At 48.2% G+C, this 19969-nt stretch overlaps 1 protein-coding gene across 2 annotated transcripts in view; it reads left to right on the plus strand.

The window, feature by feature from the left end:
* The window catches only part of ZNRF3 (zinc and ring finger 3), a 200910-nt gene that overhangs the window by 98377 nt on the left and 82564 nt on the right, over positions 1 to 19969 (plus strand). For both annotated transcript variants that reach the window (XM_020996553.2, XM_020996554.2), the window contains exon 2: positions 18025 to 18150. In XM_020996553.2, coding sequence (XP_020852212.1) covers positions 18025 to 18150 — 126 coding nt within the window. The remainder of the gene's footprint in view (positions 1 to 18024; positions 18151 to 19969) is intronic.

Below are 19969 nucleotides of genomic sequence, written 5' to 3' on the forward strand. Positions count from 1 at the left end.
GTCACACAGCTAGTAAGTATCATGTGTCTGAGGCCAGATTTGAACTCAGGTGTTCCTGACTCCAGGCTGGTGTTTATCTGCTGTGCCACCTAGCTGCTCCCAGATTTGCATGTTTGAAGCTCTTACTTGGTGGCAAGCCTGTCGGTGCATCAAGTCACCCTAGATACTAGTGAGGATTCTTTTTGTCCATTCATTCTCATCCACTTTTCTCTCTATTTGGTTCTAGCTCAGAGGTCTCTGCTTTTGTTCTCCATTCTTTAATGAAAGTCTTTCTTTGTCCTTCATCATACTTGTCTGTCTTAATTACATTCTAGCACTCTTGACATTAATGTACCACAATATAACTCATTGGTGGTTGCCAGCATCAACTTTACATTCTGCTCAAAGCAGGTCCTGAGGTTGATAAGTTGGCAGAGACAGAGGTAGTTTACTCCTTTTTGTGAATCCCTCTTTGGCACCTGAGTAAACTTCAGACATTGTGTGTGTGTGTGTGTGTGTGTGTGTGTGTGTGTGTGTGTGTGTGTGTGTGTGTGTGTGTGTATGTGTAATGCGTGCCTTGAGATTCAGATGCCAAGAATTAATCACACGAGCATCAGCTTAAGAAATGTAAAATAATTGTAGGAGGGTGCTAAAACACAAGGATCCTGGATCAGTTACAGGGTCCAGTGAAAGCTGTTTGGCAGCATCCTGGATGGAGACTGACCAGAAGACGCCAGCGGCCCAAGCTCACCCGGCAGATCCCAAGTGAGATGGTCTCAGACCTTTTCGTCTTCCGTCTTTGGCATTCCCTCTTTTTACGTTTATCCTCATGCTTGTCCACTAGGCTCTGATCAGTGATGACTGGTCCCATTTCTTCAGTGCTTTTAAGATTTACAATAGTAGCTCATCTTACATTAGCCTTGTAAGGGAAGGTAGCATTGTGTGAGAGCAGTGTGTCCATTTTACAGATGAGCTTAGCATACTTTAGTGACTTGCCCAAATTCACACAGCTAGTGGGTGAGGACCTGGCATGGGTTGACTGTATCAGGTTTATAGACACACCCTCTGGGGAGATGAGTTTAGCAGCCCTTTTTCAGGGCCCTGTTGTGTGCAGAACACTGAACCAGGTGCTAGGGAGGTCAGAGAGGCCATGCCCTCATGGAACTTGTAAGCGGGGAGACCAATTAGGAAGATTGGGTTTAATGCAGCCACCATTTATCACCTGCTTGCCCTTTATGTGAAAGGCCCTGAGGGTATGAGGGGGAAAAAAACTGAATGGGACAGGCACACGTCCTGTACACTGATTTAAAAAAGATACAAAGTTTTGTTTTGTTTTTTCCAAGAGGGGCAGATCGCTTAAAACTAGGGGTATCAGGAAAGACTTGTGTAGAGAAAAAGGGATGTACGCATTAGAGATGTGGAGGGGTCACTTGGACAGAGTGAGAGAGAGAGAGAGAGAGAGAGAGAGAGAGAGAGAGAGAGGGAGAGAGGGTGGAGAGAATGTGATGTGGGGGAAGAGCTAGGAAGTGAGCTGGAGTGGACTTGGCTGGGCCCAGCAAGGCTGGTGGGGGCCATGAGATGGAGAAGGGTGAATGCCAGGCAGGTGAGGAGTCTGTATTTTATCCTAGTGGCAATAGGAGACCCCTGAAGAGGTGGGAAGTGACATGGATGAGATCTGTGTTTTAGGAATATCAGTTGGACATAGCCCCCTTGACATTGTGTTCTCCTTTTCTGAGTGGAAAAAGTAACAAGTTTTTCATTGTAGTAAAATCCTTGGGGATTAAAGTGAATCCACAGTTTCCCCTGCCCCTGTTTGAAATGCATTTGCAGTGTAAGATCAGAATTGATTTTGATAATGGGGGGAAGCAGCATGTGTGTGTACACACACACATGTAAGTCTGTACAGATAAATAACAAGATCATTTCTGGACTCCAGGCAGTCACGAGGGGTTGGTGGGTGGGGGTCAGGGAAGGCTTCCATGCAGAAGGGGCACTTGAGCCACCCTTGGGGGGAAACAAGGGATGCTGAGAGGCCACAATGTGGTCTGGGCGTCGGATTCTGTCATCCCAACCTCCAAGCCCCCTGCCCTGCCTGGGAAAGCTGTGCTGGTATTATTTATCAAGTATCAGGTTTGATCTTTGCCAGTCCCTCCTCTTCATTTCCGCTCTACCCGTTCTCACCTAAATCATTTGTTTACAAGGCAGGAGCTCAGGAGAGAAACAGGATCTCTTCTGAATTGGTCAAGAGGGTAAGAGCACATGTTTCTGTGGCTCTTTTCTTATAAAAGCTTTATGACGTAGGTAGTGTTATTTATTATTTTTAGTTTTCAACATTCACTTTTATAAGATTTTGAGTTCTCTCCCTTCCCTCCCCCCACCCAAGACAGCAAGCATTCTGATATAGGCTATACATGTACAATCATATTAAACATATTTCCACATTAGTCATGTTGTAAAAGCAGAATCAGAACAGAAGGGGAAAGCCATGAGAAAGAGAAAGCCAGGGGTGGGTGGGTGGGGGAGAGATTGAGAGAACATTGTGTGCTTCAGTTTGCATTCAGACTCCAAGGTTCTTTCTCTGGATATGGACAGCATTTCTCGTCGTAAGTCTTTTGGAGTCGTCTTAGATCCTTGCATTGCTGAGAAGAGCTAACTAACTCTATCAAAATCAGTCATCGCATGGTGTGGCTGTCACGGTGTACGGCGTTCTCCTGGTTCTGCTCACTTCAGCTCAGCATCAGTCCATACAAGCTGCTATTCATTTTACTCCCCCATTTTATAGATGAGAAAACAGTCTTCGTTGTGACTTGTGAGAGGCAGGAAACATTTGAGGACCTTCAGAAGTCGACGACTTCTAGAAGTCCTGGAATCAAAACTCCGCCATGGGACTTAGGGCTTGGACGCGAGGCTGTGGTGGGGATTCAGGCTGGGAGTTTGGTGATGCTTACCGTCTTGAGAGGCTTGTAAATTATAAAGTGCTCTATAAATAGAAATTGCGTTGTAATTTTTCCCCCCACAAATGAAAGGCAGCTCTTAGGTGGTGTGTAGGTGGTACAGTGGGTAGAGTGGTAGGCCTAGAGTCAGGGAGACCTGAGTTCAAATGTGGCTTTGACACTTGTAGTTGTATGACTCTGGGCAAGTCACTTATCCTGTTTCCCTCCATTTCCTCAACCTCAAAACAGAGATAATAACAGCATCTACCTCATAGGGTTGTTGTGAGGCTGAATTAAGATCGATTTGTAAAAGTTCTTAGTGTAGTGCCTGGCAGGTGGTGGGCGCTGTGTCCGTGCTTGTCATCCCCCTTCCTCCATAAAGTGTTTTCTTTTCCCAGAGACTGTGAACATCTGGAGGTTGGGGGCCTCTTTTGTTGTGCCAGAATGTAAGAACTCGATAGGACCTCAGAATACCGACTGTCAAAGCTACCGTTGCCATTAGAGATCATCTGTTTGTGGCAAGGTGGTGAAAGCAGGTGTTCAGGGTCATTTGCTTTGGTTGAAAACCTCCAGGATCTTTGCCTTCCTCTTCAGGGGTACTGTCGGTACTCCTTCCCTTCTACTGTTACATGTAGCATCCCCTCCACAACTTAGGAGATTACAGTTACTGGGAAAAACTGGCCTGCCAGACAGTAGACCCCTTTGAACGGAAGCTGACTTTTCCCTGGGTGACAGAAAGACATTAGTTGTTGGTGCCTTTCTCTGCTGATTAGACCTGCCGGAGCCGCCGAAGGTCATACAGCCTTCCCATGCCTTTGGCCCTGGGCCGTTGGAGCCAGCACGACTCTGAGAGGTGGTGGTGTTCAGTTCCTGAATGTCCCTGGGTAAGTGACTTTTCCAGGGTTAGTGGCAGAGCCAGGACTAGGCCCCACTTCTTGAGATTGTGACTGCTGTGCTTGTTCGGCAGCGTCCTGCCACTGTGGTCGCAGAGACGTGGAGGTGAAGCACCCGCTCGTGTCTGGAGGTGAGGAGCGCAAGTAGATAAGACTGGAAAAGACCCGCAGGTTCTCATGGCCTCCGAGCTCAAGGCGAGCTGAGAGTGTGACAGATCAGCCAGAAACAGTTGGCTGTTTCGTGGTTTTGTTGAGTATAAAGGCCAGGGCTCTGTGCCTCTAGACCACGTCTGGAAGCCTGTTTTCAGTTCTCAGGGAGGACGTTGTGAATCCAAGAGGTCGGTCAGGATGGTGAAGGGCCAAGAAGACTTGGTTGAGGAGCTGAGTTTCTTAGGTTAGTCTGCAGAAGAGAAAACTTAAAGGGGAGATGTGATAGTTGACTTGAGGTATTCTGGCAGATGGATTGGGCTTATTATGTTTGGCCCCTTAGAATAGAACTAGTAGCAGTAGGTTGTGTCAATCCCTGGGAAACTCTAGGGCCCCTCCTCGGTTCTGAATAGCAATTTCTAATCGTCCCCTACCCACAAGATAAACGCGTAGGAAGGAATCTCTGCTGTGGCCGTTTATTCTTGGATAGAGAGAAGTCCAAGGACATTTCTGCAGTTTGGCCATGCTGATGATCCTACAGGGACCCCAGCTAGTGGCCTGTATCTGTTGGGTAGAAGTGACCTTAATTGATCCTGTGGTTTTTCTAGGAAAGTGCTACCACCCTGCAGTAAATAACTTGCGAACCACTTCTCCATCTAGCTGCCTAGCTGCTTCCTCCCCTCCTTTTCTGTTTTTATCTCTCCCTACTGAATTTCTCTATCTGAATAAGATGGTGTGTTTTTCTGAATTGCAGTTCCTTGACCCTGAATAAATGTCTTATTTATGGATCACCTTGTTGATCTGATTTTTATACAGGCTTGACATAATTGGTGTCAGAAGTGGGATAAGCATCTGGTAGTTGTGCTCACCCTACTCTTTTCAGAATGGATGGTAGAAAGCTCTCATTCATAGAGCACTTAGCCCTGGGCCTTGGAAAGTCAGCCCCAAGTGGAATGGGCTGCTTCAGGAGGTGGTAAGATTAGCCCTCACTGGAGGTTTTCAGGCGAGCTGTGGGTGACTCCTTGTAAGACATGGTTAGAAGGGATTCTTGTCGCCATCTGCTTTGAGCCTGGATGTGGCCTCTGAGGTTCCTTTCAACTCGGAGCTTAATCTCAGCTCTTTAGGACAGCATTACAACAGGGTTCTGTACCAGCTGCCCTTGTTGCCTGTGACTTCTCCCTGGGTAACCCTTCCCGGTGGTGTCTAATAAGACCCAATAAAAGAAGTCTTTCTGATCTCTCTGTTTCTGCTGGCCTCCTAAACTAGCCCTTCCTGGGGTCATAACCTCTCCTGTGCCACTGTTCCCTCATGAGGTGGCCATGCAGAAGTGCTTTGTGGTTGCCAGGTTTTTTTTTTAAACTTTAATATTATTTTATTTTTTCAAATTATATGCTGTGTATTTTCAGCATTCAGACAATTTTCTGTATTCCTTTTTTGCAAGATTTTGAGTTCCAAATTTTTCTCCTTCCCTTCCTTCCCTCTCCCCTTCCCAAGATGGAAAACAGATCTGATACAGGTTATACATGTGCACTCATGTAAAACATATTTCTGCATTAATCGTATAAAAGAAGAAGCAGAACAAAAGGAAAATGAAAACAACACCAAAAGCATAGCAGTCTGCTTTGACCTGCGTTCAGACGCCATAGTGTTTTCTCTGGACGTGAATAGTGTTTTCCATCATGAGTCTTTTGGAGTGGTCTTGGATCATTGTATTGCTGAGAAGAGTGAAGTCGGTCACAGTTGATCATCACACAATGTTGCTGTTACTGTGTATGATCTTCTGGTTCTGCTCACTTCAATCTGTATCAGTTCATGTAAGTCTTTCCAGGTTTCTCTTTCTCTCTCTCTCTCTCTCTCTCTCTCTCTCTCTCTCTCTCTCTCTCTCTCTCTCTCTCTCTCTCTCTCTCTCTCTCCCCCCCCTCCCCCCAATTTATTTATTTATTTTTAGTTTCAACATTCACTTCCATAAGATTTTAAGTTCCAAACTTTCTCCCCATCTCTCCCTTCCGCTCACCCCATGACAAAATGCATGCTGATTACCCCTTCCCCAATCTGCCCTCCCTTCTGTCACCCACCCCCCAACATCCCTTCCCTCTTCTGTTTCCTGTAGGGTAAGATAGATTTCTATACCCCATTGCCTGTATTTTACTTCTCAGTTGCATGTAAAAACAATTTTAACAATCATTTTTAAAACTTTTGAGTTACAAATTCTTTACCTTCCTCCCTCCCCACCCACTGTCATTGAGAAGGCGAGCAGCAGTTCAATATAGGTTATACGTGTGTGGTCACACAAAACACTTCCATAAGAGTCGTGTTGTGAAAGACTAAATATTTCCCTCCTCCTGTCCTGCCCCACACTCCCCCTGTTTATTCTGTTCTCTCCTTTGACTCTGTCCCTCTTCAAAAGTGTTGCTTCTGATTGCACCCTCCCTCAAATCACCCCTCCCTCTCTTATTCCCTTTCTCCCTCCTTTCCTGTAGGTTAAAATAGATTTCCACACCCAATTGAGTGTGTATGTTATTCCCTCTTTAAGCCAAATCTGATGAGAGTAAATTCACTCATTTGCTCTCACCTCCCTCTTCTTCCCCTCCACTGTAAAAGCTTTTTCTTGCCTCTTTTATATGAGAAAAGTTACCCCATTCTACCTCTCCCTTTCTTCTTTTCCCAGTACATTCCTCTCTCACCCCTTAATTTTATTTTTTAGATATCATCCCTTCATATTCAACTCATCCTGTGCCCTCTGTCTATATATATATATTCCCTCCATATAGTTGGAAGTTTTAATGAGTGGGTAACTTAATGAGGTGATGAATGGACAGGGAATTGCTCTAGCTTCTGTTAGTAATACCTAATCTGTAGTGCCTGTCTCCAAGGAGCCCAGAATGCTTCAGACTTTTCTCATTAATCCTCACAAATGCCCACGAGGTAGGCAGGTGGCAGGCATTAGCCTTATTTGAAGAATGAAACACCCAGGAGTCCAGTGAAGAGGCTTCCAGCATCCCACTGGGGGCCAAAGCCAGAATATCAATTCATGACTTTGACTCTTGAGCATCACCACCTGCTCCCCACCCCCAACTCCCTTATAATTCTCCCATTGGAAGGGAAGAGTACTCTCCACAGCTCATTTACTTGGGTTGGAAACTCCTGGGGCATTCATGTCTTGTGAATCCATTGCCTCTGGCTATAGTTAGTTTGTGGGCTGTTTATCTTGAGTATGGAGCCGAGGCTTCCTTTGCACTGTCTCTTATTTCTCAGACTACTTTCCTTGTCTTCAGCCTGGCTTTTATTCGCTGGGTTCAGTTCCTTGTTGGATTACATGATTATGAAGGAGTTGAAATCTGTCGCTAATAAAGTCTCCTAGAACGTGGCCCTTTCATCTCCTTCCCTTTTGAAGATACTCTTTTTTTTATTTTTAAATTTTTTAAAAATTTTGCTTGCTGCCTCACTGGGAAGCTAGCCGTTCTTTTCATCAATATCCAGTGGTATTCCAGTTTAATCTGCTCCGTTTGGGCTGGGAAGAGAGAGAGGGACTGGTCATAGAAAAATACCCTTTTTATTTTATATCCATCCAACTCTTGATCTACATAGTTTTATGATAGCCTTGGCACTGGTCAAGACCTTCTTTAAAGGAAGAGACTCTGAGAAGTCGGATTATTAGAAACTTTAATGAATGATAGATTATTGAAAATGCATGTGGGGAGAAAAACAGCCCTTAGTTGTCAAAAAGAGCTTATTCAACTGCATTCATTCATTGCAGGAGCCTTTCTTAAGCATCTCCTATGACCTTCCCCCACACTGGGCAGCCCTTTTGGTTTGGGATTGGGCCTGGTGCTTGAAGGTTTTGCCATTGAAATAATGAAAGCTCTGCCAGGTTCCTGAGTGGAAAAACCTTCAAGTGATGATGACCCAGCAAACTGGCTCTGCTCTTAATGCAGTCCCCTAAGAAAAGGGCACCATTGAGAGGTGAAGTTTGGGTTTTGGCTAGGGCAGTCATGAAAAGCTATGTCTTGAATTGTGGAGAGTAAGTCCGTGTTGATGAAAACCCAGGCCCTCTAAATTCTGAAGCAATGCTCTGTCTTCAGAATTGGCTGGGGCGGGGTGGCATGGTGAGGCGACAGAGATGTGAAGGGAACTTAACGTCTAGTAACTTGGGAATCAAAATGTTAGTTCTGAAATGAGGCCGCCTGTGCAGCTGAGCTCTGACTTTGTATGCCAGCCTTGGGTTCCAGTCAGTGACACCTGTCGTGTGCCCACACAGCCCGTGTGTGTGAAGCGCTTCCTGCCCAGTACCCTCTGCCCTCATTAATAGAGGATTATACCTATTTTAGAGATGTGGCCATCAGAGATGAGGTTTGTGATCCATGACTTGGTAAATGGGAAGTGAGGAGTGAGTAGCAAGTTGTTTTTTTTTCTTTTCTTCTACAAGATAATAGCGGGTATTTTAGCAGTAACAATATGTACCTTTCCTCAGAGCGCCCTTGTGAAGTGGGCATAAAGGAAACTGAGACTTAGCAATGATTTGTGTAGCCCAGGCAGCTGGTAAATGCAGAAGCCACAGTTCACATATCAGTTTCTGATTCTGAGTTGAGGGAGATGAGGAACAGAGTCCAAGGCCCCGAGTTAGAATCCCATCAAGCTGTACACCCCTGAACAAGTCATTCCTTGCTGGGGCTGAGGGAAAGTTTCCTCCTAGAGACAAATGGTGAGGGTTGAACTGGGATCTTGCATTCCTTTCTGGTTCTAACCCCCACTATCCAGGCTGGGGGCTGTTTCTGTCACAGCACGCACCTCCTCTAGAAGTTCAGGGCTCGGCAAACCCACGTCTTTGGCACAGAAAAGGAGCTGATGGAATCTGCTGAAGCTCCCTGGTTGGAGATCTTGAGTCTGAGTATTTCTGAAATCTTGACAAGGCAAAAAATAGAAAGGCTTTTCTGTCTCCTGGTGCTTTGCTGTGGCTTCTTGGAGTACTGGAAAGGGGCATTAAAGATCATTTAATCTGAACCCCTCATTTGGCTGATGGGGAAACTGAGGCACTCGCACATGGTCACGCAGATGGGAAGTAAGAGGGCTGAGATTCCTTTTTTTTTTTTTATTTACTGTCTACTGTCCTGCTTCTGAGCTAGGGGTGATCTAATAGGCAAGTTATCAGAGGAAAAGGTTTCCAGTTTCATTGTTTCTTTAGGAAGAAAAAGAATCCTCTTTCTGGCTCAGAGGAAAGTGGGTGGAGTCACCCTTGCCTTCCCTTTCCATAAATTCCCAGTCTTGACTTTAACAGCCACACCTTTGAAAAAGAGGAGGTCTTGGACTGTCCCAGAAGGCTTTGAGGCGGGAGCAGGGATGGCCAGGGAAGGGGCGAAGGAGGAAGTTTCCCTTTTAATCACCAGGGCTTTTTGGACAGATGATATTCCAGAGAGAAGTGTGGCTTCCTCCTCGGAGTCCAGTGTTTGGCCACTGTGTAACAGTGAGCCACTTAACATTGTGCGGGCCTTTTGAAGTTATTTTAAACTTCCAGCCGTGCAGAGAGACATTGTAACCTTGGAGAAAGCACCACCCAGGCCAGGTTTCAAGTTTGCCCTTTCAGACTGTGGAAAGTGCCCGAGGATGGATCCCCACGGATCGGGAGCTGAAAACCTCTTCAGCTTTGTATTTCAGGGCCCCGTGGGATGTGGCTGCCGTATGCGGGGAGCACATAGTTCTGATTCTCCAGATACTTACGTCGTCTGACGCGTTCCCTCAGCCTACAGGTCATCTTCGAAGCGTTCCCTCTCCACCGGACAGCAGCCATTAGGGAGCCCCGTGGGTTGGGCCAGAGCTACTGGGACTCCTTTGTGCTAGGCACTGTGTTACACGCTTGATCCTCCCCACAGCCCTGTGTGAGGTGGGTGCTGTCATTATTCTCATTTCACAGTTGAGGCAGGCAGAGGTGAAGCAATTTGGTCACAGAGCCAGTAAGCATGGACATGAACTCATCTTCCTGACTCTAGGCCCCAGTGGTCTGCATCTGTATTAAACCAATAACAGATATCCTGCCTTCTTGGGGCTGATCAGGCGGAGCGCGCGCGCCCGCAGAGTGGGCGTCGTCAGCCTCTCCTGCTCAGGAAGGAGGCCGTGTCCGTGGGAGGTTGTGTGGGCTTGCTGGTGTCTCCTCTGCCTGGGGTGCACGAGTCACCACGACACACTCGGTTTGCAGCGTTGGGGTTTTAAGTCTCCATCCGCTCCTCCCTGAGCCCCTGTCCAGTCAGTCTCCAGGCTCACCTTTCACGCCCTCTTCCTCCTTTGGCCGCTCAGGTCCGGTTCTGGTACCTCCATCTTGGAGATGGCCCCTGTTGGCATTGGGCAGCACCTGCCTGCCTGAGCCGCCTCCTCAGCATCCCTGCTCTGGCCTGGTGTGTCTCAGCTGCCCGATGAGCCTCTTGTAGAGGTTGTAGCCTCGCTTTGTGGACTGACTTCTTGGGGAGAAAGGCTGGCTTCTGTGAGGAAGCAGACGCGATCAGAGCAGTGGTTTCCAGTGGTGCAGTTACCTCTGTCGGCTCCGTCAGCGTTCTTTGTGATGTGTGCCTCATGTGTCTTCAGAACCGTAGCAACTTTGTAAGTAGCAGATAGTTTAGGTTCACATTTGAGTTTATTTTTTAAATAAAAATGAAATAGTTTTATTTCACAAAGAAATGAGCCTGAAAATACGTGGAAGCCGAAAGTCCGTGTTGTTCGTCCGCTGCTTTGTTCCTGCCGTCTCCTTATCGCTTGCAGTCCTTCAAGCGTGATGGAGCCACTGCTTCCAGAGGGCAGCCCTGTCTGCGTTTGGGTACTCCTGATTATTGGGAAGTTTGTCTTCCCGACAAGTAAAGACCTGCCTCCTACTGGCCCGCAGCTGTCGCTCCCAGTTCTGCCTTCTGGGACAGTCAAGACAAGGCCTGTTCCTTCTTCTGCACAGCACCCCTGCGGCCGGTGAGCAGAGCTCATGGGGATTCTTTCCTCCCTGAAATGCGCACATCCGGAGTTTCATCAGCCCATCGTGTGTGTGTGGGGGGGGGGCGGGGGGTACGTGTATGTATGAATGTAAAGTACGCGTATGTATGTAGAGTATATGTGTGTGGTATATGCATGTATGAATGTAAAGTACATGTAGAGTGTGTGTGTCTGGTACATGTATGTATGAATGTAAAGTACGTGTATGTATGTTGTAGAGTATATGTGTGTATGTGTGTAGAACATGTGTGTGGGGTATATGTATATATGAATGTAAAGTACGTGCATGTATGTGGAGTATATGTGTGTGTGGTATATGCACGTATGAATGTAAAGTACGTGTATGCATGTAGAGTGTGTGTCTGGTACATGCATGTAAAGCACGTGTATGTGTGTGTAGAGTATATGTGTGTGTGTGGTACATGTAAGTATGAATGTAAAGTACGTGTATGAATGTAAAGTACGTGCATGTATGTATGTGGAGTATATGTGTGTATGTGTGTAGAGTGTGTGCGTGCGTCTGTGTGTGTGTGCGTGCGTGTGTGTAGCTGAGCGCGGCCACAATAGGATTCTTTTTGCTTGTTCGTCACGAGGTGCCCCCTTCCCTCTTTCCTTTATTTAAGTTGAGGGGGGTGGGGACTGGAGCAGCACTAACGACGCCCTTACCCAGCGCTCTGTATTAATATTTTTAACAGTGCATGGAGAACAGAAGGAAATTCAGACACGTTTTCAAAGTAACATTTAGGGGCAGCTAGGTGGCGCAGTGGATAGAGTACCGGCCCTGGATTCAGGAGGACCTGAGTTCAAATCCGGCCTAAGACACATTAGTGCTTACTAGCTGTGTGACCCTGGCCAAGTCACTTAACCCTGTTGCCTAGCAAACAAAGCAAACAAACAAAAAAACCCGAAGTAACAGTTAGTGTTAAACACACCCAGCAGTATGAAGTGGAAGTCCAGGATTTTGTACGGAATCCTCTTTTTTGCGTGTAGGAAGATGCCGTTGTGTGAGTTGTGTGCAGGGACTTGTTTGACGTCATACAGCTCATAAGAGGCCGAGCAAGACCCTGACCCAGGTCTCCTGATCTGGAGTCTAGTGTTCTGTCTACTCCCGTAGTTACAGTGAGCAAAATACTTTGAAAAACCGTGTTGTCTTGTCTGTGATTCTGTGTGTGCTCTGTCTGCGGGATCAGGGATCCTTAACCTTTTTTTACACCCTTTTGTTCCTTTGTTGAAGCCTGATATTTTTATGTAGTGGAAGATCAAGCCGAGAAGCATTTGTTAAGTGTTTGTTTATTGTGTGCCAGGCACTGTGCTAAGCCCTGGGAAGACAAGTATAAGCAGAAAGGAAGATCATGTCTGCCCTCAGGGCACTTAGCTTCCTATGGAGGCAGGCGGAGAGAGGTGCCCACTGGGGCAGGGCAGCAATAGAAGAACCCTGGAGAGGCCCAGTGCTGTCGGTGAGAAATGAAGCCGGGCTCACTTAGGGCATCCTCCTGAAAAAAGAGGCACTGGGAGAAAGCAGCCAATCAGAGGAAGAGGCTGCACGGGCGTGTGGTCGCCTGAGGAGCCGAGAAGGGGCAGAGGTTTCTGTGGCAAGCCTGGAGTGCCTGAGAGCAGCCCAGAGAGGAGTGAAAACCAGGCTAAATTTCTGTTAGGTGCTAGTGAAAATAGAGGTGTCATTTTTTGCTGCAAGTCCACGAATTGCCTGATGCCCACCCAGATCTAGAAATGGACGCTGATCTCTGGGAAAGAGGAGCGACAGCGGGCTTCGGTTCGGGTTCTGACTCCTACTGCTACCGCCATGGCCTAGTAGTAATACTTGAATAATTGTAGCTTCCACCCCGGTCAGCCTAAGGCTTGCAAAGCTCTTTCTCCGCAGCAGGCTCTTAAGGTTGGCAGTGCAAGTATTGTCCCTATTTGGTCAATAAGGCAAATGGGGCCCAGTGAAGGGAAGCGGCTTGGCCATAGCCATGCAACTGGTAAACGGGATTATTGAGCACATCATGAGTGTTTCCTGAGCACACTGGACACAGTTGGAACTCTGAGAAACATTGGGCACTTGGGAGATTGATAGAATCTGGGCCCTTCACATAGTTGTGGAGGTGTATGGGAGTAAAGCTGTATGGCTGGAGGAACAGCTGTGTGGAATGATGGGCTTGAGAATATCATAATCCCTTCTGGGTTGGCTCCCTTCCCCCCATCCCCCTCCCATCTTCCCCCCCATCCTCCCCCTTCTCCCCTGGAATCCTCTTCACCCTCATCCCCCCTGGATCCTCCCTCCCCATCCTCGTCCTCCTCCCACCCTGGGAACCCCCCCCCATCTTTACCCTCCTCCCTGGCCCCTCCTGGCTCCCTTCAGGATCCAGCTGAATTCCCACCTTCTGCAAGAGGCCTTTTGCAGCCCCTTGTCTAATGTCCCCTGGTTTTCCTCCCCCTCCCTGGGAGATCACCTCCCATTTACACTGGATGGATCTTGACACACCTCAGTATTTACATGTCGTCAGGTCTCTCTCATCGCCTCCACCCCCCAAGAATGTGTGATCTCCTTGAGGGTGGTGAATGATTGTGCTTTTCTGAGGGCTTAGCATGGTGACTAGAACATAGTAAGTACTGACCAAATACTGACTGACTAGGATCTGTCTTTTTAGAGCTGTGTGTGGTCCAGACCTAGAGTAAAGAAGGATCCTTAGGGGTCAGCTTTGAGGCTAGCAATGTTTTTAGCGTCTGTTGTTTTGCTTATGGAGAGACTGTCCCCCTCTCGTTCCCTTGACTGTCTGCATGACAGCCTTTAAAAGGCATGGGCATGATGGTGGAGAGGTTGTGCTTATTAGCTGGCCTGTTTGAAAAAACAGGCAGTCTGTTCCGAAGCCTTCAGAGCAAAGACAGGAGCTCAGTCCCAATGCACTGTGGTTTTTTGCTTCGTGTCTCGGGTAACAGCCCCCTTGAAATTCTCACAGCTGGTGAAAGAGCTGCTGTAACCCTTAATGCAGCGTGGGGTGCCAAGGTTTCGTTACACTCGGTTTCCCAGCCCTGCCTTGACTGCCTTAGTGACGGGGGATGGTCTGCATCCTGGCTTTGTGTGTGTGTTGAGGCTTCTAGCTGTTCCCTGAGGCCCAAGGCCCAGGCTGACCCGAATGGGCCTGGGACAGGTTCAGCTGTGGCTCGGCCTTGCGCTTCGCAGCATCTGCCTCATCTTGGTTATTGGATCGCCAGTTGTATTAATGGCTATAGTTCCCATTTATCTAGCATTTTAAGGTTTGAAAAGGATGTGTCAAAGGTCACACACAGGTAGTAAGTACTGGAAGTGAGATCGGAACCCAGGACCCGTGCCTCAGGAGCCCAGCGCTCTCTCCACCATGAGACTGCCTCTCTGTAGCCCCTGGGCTTCTCGGGCCTGGAGCTTCCTTACCCACCAGTGCTGCTCCAGCTTTTGTTTCTGTTCCTTAGAAAACAAAGTCACCCCAAGCCTTTGCGTTGTCTGTCGAGAGTAAAGCAGTGTGTGTTGGTGTCAGGTGACCTTCTTCCATACATTTTTCCTTAGCCTGACATAGGGGTGAGGCCAGGGGTCCCCCATAGGGTCTGGTGTTCTTGCAGCACCTTCTGGAAACTCTCCTCTCTGGAATTTTCCTTATTCTTCCGTCTGTCTGTCCATTCTGTGTCTACGTGGGGGTTTGTCTTCTTTCTGGTGGCCGGCCCTCAAAGCTTTGTGCTCGTTGGTTCATTTGGCAAACGCGTAGACGGCTGCAGCGCTCCTCGGCCCAGAGGAGGGAAGAAGGGATTTCTCTCATGAAGCCTAGTCCTTGGAGCTCCTTTGCTGTCCTGCCTTTGGCCAGCTCATCTGCTCCTTGAACTTCATGTGAGGGGGCCCCCTCTTCCCCTCCCACTCTTTTGTGCCTCGAGCTGCCCTTTCTCCAGCCTCCCCACCTATCAGCATCTTTGACTTCGCCACCACCTTCATTTCAACAAAGCTGCGTTAAGCCCCTACTGTTTACAAGACACAGCCCTGGTCAGGGGGAAGAAGGTAGTTCTGTGGAGGCAATTCCAGTTTGTATAGCCACAAATGCATTTCAGTGGGAATATGCTGTGTGTGTAGGGGAGTAGGGAGCGATGAGGCCTGCAAGGAAGGTGGCTCTAGATTGTAGAAAGCCTTGAACGCCCTACCCAGCAGGCAATGGGGAGCCACTGAAGGCTTTTGCTCAGTAGAATCCTGAGGCTGATATACCAGAAGGGCACTCCCTTGACATTTTGATAATCGTGTGGTCCCATCCACTCACAATGTAATAATAGAGTAGAAAATGCTCTGGATTTTGAAGTCATAAGATTTAGTTTTGAATTCTAGCCTTCTCCCCTCTCTCCCACTTATATGGGGGTGTGTGTGTGTGTGTGTGTGTGTGTTTTCCAGTGAACAGATACACATTTTCTTTCTCTCACTTGCCCTGTAAGTGAAAAGAACACCCAAGCCCTCATAACATTATATAATCATGACACACATGTAGCTAAAATGCTTCCCCTCATTCTCACTGTCCAGATCTGGCGCATGCAGTTCACACTTGATATAAGCGTGGGTGTTCTCGAGGATTCGTCCTAGGCCTTCTTCTATTCTCCCTCTTTCCTTTGGCTCATTCGTAGCCTGCTCAGCTCCCGTGGTTAGTGTCTTCCCTGAGATTCAGTCTTGCATCACCAGTGACCTCGTGGAGGTTTCTAATTGGGTGTCACAGGGATACCTACACTTGTGTGTGTCCAGATATGAACTCGGCTTTCCGCCCCAAACATTTCCCTTTTCTAAACTTGGCTATCTGTGTCCAAGGGACCACGGCCTCTCAGGCTGCCAGGTCCATGCCTTTCGGCCTTCTCCTCGCTGCCTCGCTCCCATTACCAGGGAGCCCATCGTGCTGCCAAGTCTTATTGGACATGCTTTCCTCTCCACCTGGCTGCACTCTCGTTCAGGCCCTTGGCCTCCACACGCTGCTGCCTTAAGAGCAGATCTGACAACGTCACTTCTCTATGATGACATTGATGATGATAATAGCAACTGGCATTTATACACTGCTTAAAGGTTAGCAAAATAGGTTACGAACATATGTCATTTTTATCCTTATGGAGCCCTGGGAGCTGAGGCCTCTTATTATCCCCATTTTACCTATGAGGAAACAGGCAGGCGGAGGTCATATGACTTGCCCAGGGTCACACAGCTGTAAGTGTCTGAGGTAAGGTTTGAACTCGGGTCTTTCTGCCTCCAGTTCCAGGACTTTATAACCGCGCCACCTAGTGGCCTAAATAAAATAAAACCCAACTGCTCCCTATATTGGAGGATAAAATAGAAACGCCTCTGTTGAGCTTTTAAAGTTATTGCCTCTCTCTCTAGCCTCATTAGCATTACTCCCCTTCCCATTCTCTTCATTCTGGTCACGTGGATTCCTCCCTCCTGGTAAGCATACGTGGCGTACCCAGGTCTTGGCACTGAGCATTCCCCCTAGCTGGAGTTCATGCCTTCCTCGGCTCTGTCTGCTAGGATCCCTCCCTTCTTCAGGGCTCAGCTCCAGTATCACCACCTACCTGGGGTCTTCCCTGACCCTCCTTCCCTTCCTCCTTGGTGTTGATTCTCTGTAGAGATACGTGTCCAGTTACACAAAAGTGAGCCCCTTGAGGGTAAGGCTGGGATGGCTCGGGCGCCCTGTACAGCGCCTAGCTCTGAGCCTGGCACATAGTAGGTGTTTAATAAATGCTTAGCGATTGATCCAAGAAGTGCATGTAAACAATACTGTAGTTTCCTGGGTCTGCTCAGCAACGAGGTGGTGTAGTGCCTAAGAGCCCTAGCCTGGAGTCAGGAAAACAAGTTCAAGTTCAACCTCAGGTACTTACTACCCAGGTGATCCTGGGCGAGGCACTTTCCCTCTGTTTCCGTTTTCTCATCTGTAAAATGGGAATGATAATATTACCTGCCTCCCAAAGCTGTTGTGAGAACCATTGTAAAGTGCTGAGCACAGTGCTTGGCACAAAGGATGCGCAGTATATAAACGTCAGCTGTATTAGCATTCCTCAAGTGGAGGTAACTGAGGCTCTCTGCTAAAGCGGAGGTCTTCATTTGTAACCCTGGCTCCCTAGTAATTTGTTTGGCTGTGCTGAAGCTCTCCTCCTGGCACAGAGGCCAGCAGAGTCTCTGGCAGCTTGAAGGAGCAGCTAGTCTGTCGAGGCTCGGAGAAGCTGGGCACAGGAAAGCTAACCCTCGCGCAGGGTATTTGTGTGTTCGGTGTGCGTTGTTGTCATCCGCTTGTTTCAGTCACGTCTGACTCCTTGTGACTCCGGTGGAGGTTTTCTTGGCAGAGATACTAGAGCAGTTTGCCAGTTCCTTCTCCAGCTCATTTTACAGATGAGGAAACTGAGGTCAACAGGTTGAAGTGACTTGTCCAGGGTCCCTCCGTTAGGAGTGACTGAGTCTGGATTTGAACTCGGTCTTCCTTGCTCCAGGCCCGGCACTCTATCCACTGTGCCACCTAGGTGCCCCGTTCTTTCATATTTATCCACTGAGATTTGCAGGAGGTAGGAGAATGTTGGGGCTGTGATCCGTCTGCCTTGTTATAAGGAATACCCACATTGAGGAAATAAAAGGTTTCTGGAAGTATTAATTTAAGAAGCTGGATTGGATAGACCGTGTTTCAGAGCTGTTGGGAATGTGGTTTTCAGTAAGATAGGACTGACCATGGCATCAAAGCTGGACTCCATCACCTCACTGGTGATGCCATGAGCGCAGCGCCCGTTTGGCAGCAGCGTCCATTAATGGTGGGTGGCTCCAGGTGGCAGAAGGGCTTCACATGCCAAGCACAGGGGTTAGGGCTCGATTCAGGGGGAGGCAGGAGCCTCTGCTGACGTGTGAAGAAGTGTTGTTATGGTAGTGGCATGAGGGGGAATCCTGGGAGAGGGAAGGCCCCTGAGGAGGCCATCTGGTGCAGTAGAGTGCTTGGGGCCGGAGATGTTGCGTGTAAAATCTCCAGCCCTTGGTCAATGGGGGAGGGAGTGGGCAGGGGGAAACTGGCTCTGAATGGCATGAGGGTGGCTGTGGAGTGTTGCCTGCCTTATAAACTCTGGTCTCCTGTTTTATTTCCTAGATGCACCCACTGGGACTTTGTAACAACAATGATGAAGAAGACTTATATGAATATGGCTGGGTGGGGGTCGTGAAGCTGGAACAGCCAGAGTTGGACCCAAAGCCATGTCTCACTGTCCTCGGCAAGGTAAGAGCCAGCCCCTGGAGGGATGGGGGCCCTAAGGACACACCTGGTCAGCGAGCAGAATTTGGTGTGAATGTAATGCCTTCTTTTGGGCTGAAGTACCCACCCTGGCTTTTATAAGGGTTCATTGATTAGAATGTCCATAGGATAGAGTCCAAGGCCATCATTTTATTTACTTTGAATTTAATGAATGTCAAAAACACAGATACAAAGCAGAACAGAAAAAGGTTATGGGGAACCATGATTCTTATGTACAACTTGCTTTTTAAAAATCTATACTTTCGGGCCAGCTAGGTGGTGTAGTGAATAGAGCTCTGGCCTTGGAGTCAGGAGGACCTGAGTTCAAATCCAGCCTCAGACACTTTAACACCTACTAGCTGTGTGACTCTGGGCCAGTCACTTAACCCCAATTGCCTCACCAAGTAAATAAATAAAAATCTGTACTTTCAGCAGATTACTTTCCCATCTGTCTTGCTTATCTGCAGGTCCTTCTGAAATGCCTTTGGTTTCCTTGTGTATTTTTAAAGCTGCTTCGGTGAAGACTTGGTTTTTCTTCTGGCATCACTATTACTAGCTTCCTCCCCTGCCCCAGAATGGAGAAAATACAGTCCCTGTAACAAATGAACATAGTACAGCATGTGGAGCAGTGGAGCATGTCCACTGTTGTGCATGAGGAGGCAGGAGCGGGGGTGGAGCTGGGCCTGGTCAGTGTCCTGACCGCTCTTCTTCGGTCTTGCAGGCGTGGTTTCTTTACCTCATATTCATTGTGCTCTTGGCTTTGCCTACCTGGCTGCGGATCCCATCTCAGCAAGGTGTGAACTAGAGAATAACCAGACTTGGGGATGCCATCATTGCTGGCCCTCGGGGGAAATTTGCTGATGCGTTTGGAGATGGGAGAGTGGAGTGCCCGGAAGACTCTCAGGCAGGCTTTGAGAGCTGAGCAGCCCGTTTCTCCTGGGCCTCAGTTTTACTGACTGTGTGTCTTTGGGATTGGCAGCCCCAAAAAGCTGCCTTTTGGGCGAACGTTGCCTTCACTTTGGGGATGTGTGGGGTACAGTCAAGGTGGGAGAGCTTTGGGGAGAACGTCTTCACTCTCTGAGTTTAGGTAGGTTGTGGAAGGAGGGCAGAGGATGTGGACTCAGGCTTTGAGACCATGACACATGCCTGTATTAGACATAGAGACACTAGGACTTTCAGGTCAGGGGTGGGGGACCTGCGGCCTCCAGGCCACGTGTGGCCCTTTAGGTCCTTGAGTCCCTTTGACCGAATCCTGGGAAATTTGGATTCAGTCAGAGGGCCGCAGGTTCCCCACCCCTGGTGTAGACTGTCAGTAAGGCTGGCTTTAAACCTTAGCTTTTAGCTGTGTTATTTGATCTGCATGGCAGTAGACAGGCGAATGATTACTTCACCTCCAGATCTGTTGGCTTATCTGTAAAGTGGACCTGAAGGGAGGGGAGGAGGTTGGACTGTGGGATTGACGAGGGACTTTCCAAGCTCTACATCCTAGGATGTCTGAGGCTTAGGGGGAAGTAGACGCAGTGTTTGGACTTTGGACTCTTTTTGATTTGAAGACCTCCAGAAAACTGACCTAGCTCCAGTCCTGTGTGTTGGAAGGCTCTTGATCTCGTGGGGTCCTCTTCAGCTGAAGGTTTCAGAGCACCTGCTGGTTAATGCTTTTGTAGCAGAAAAGCTCTCGTTTTGTGGTTCCTCTTCAAAACCCCAAGCAGTGGTCCTTGCCCTCTCTGTCCTTCAGCGGGCTCCTCTGCTTCTTAATGGCATCCTTGGTTGGAAGCCGCGATTCTCTTAAGTGGATTCTGGAAGT

This window comes from Phascolarctos cinereus, unplaced genomic scaffold (genome assembly GCF_003287225.1).
Source record: "Phascolarctos cinereus isolate Bilbo 61053 unplaced genomic scaffold, phaCin_HiC Scaffold_4;HRSCAF=312, whole genome shotgun sequence".
In the NCBI taxonomy this organism is placed as follows: Eukaryota; Metazoa; Chordata; class Mammalia; order Diprotodontia; family Phascolarctidae; genus Phascolarctos; species Phascolarctos cinereus.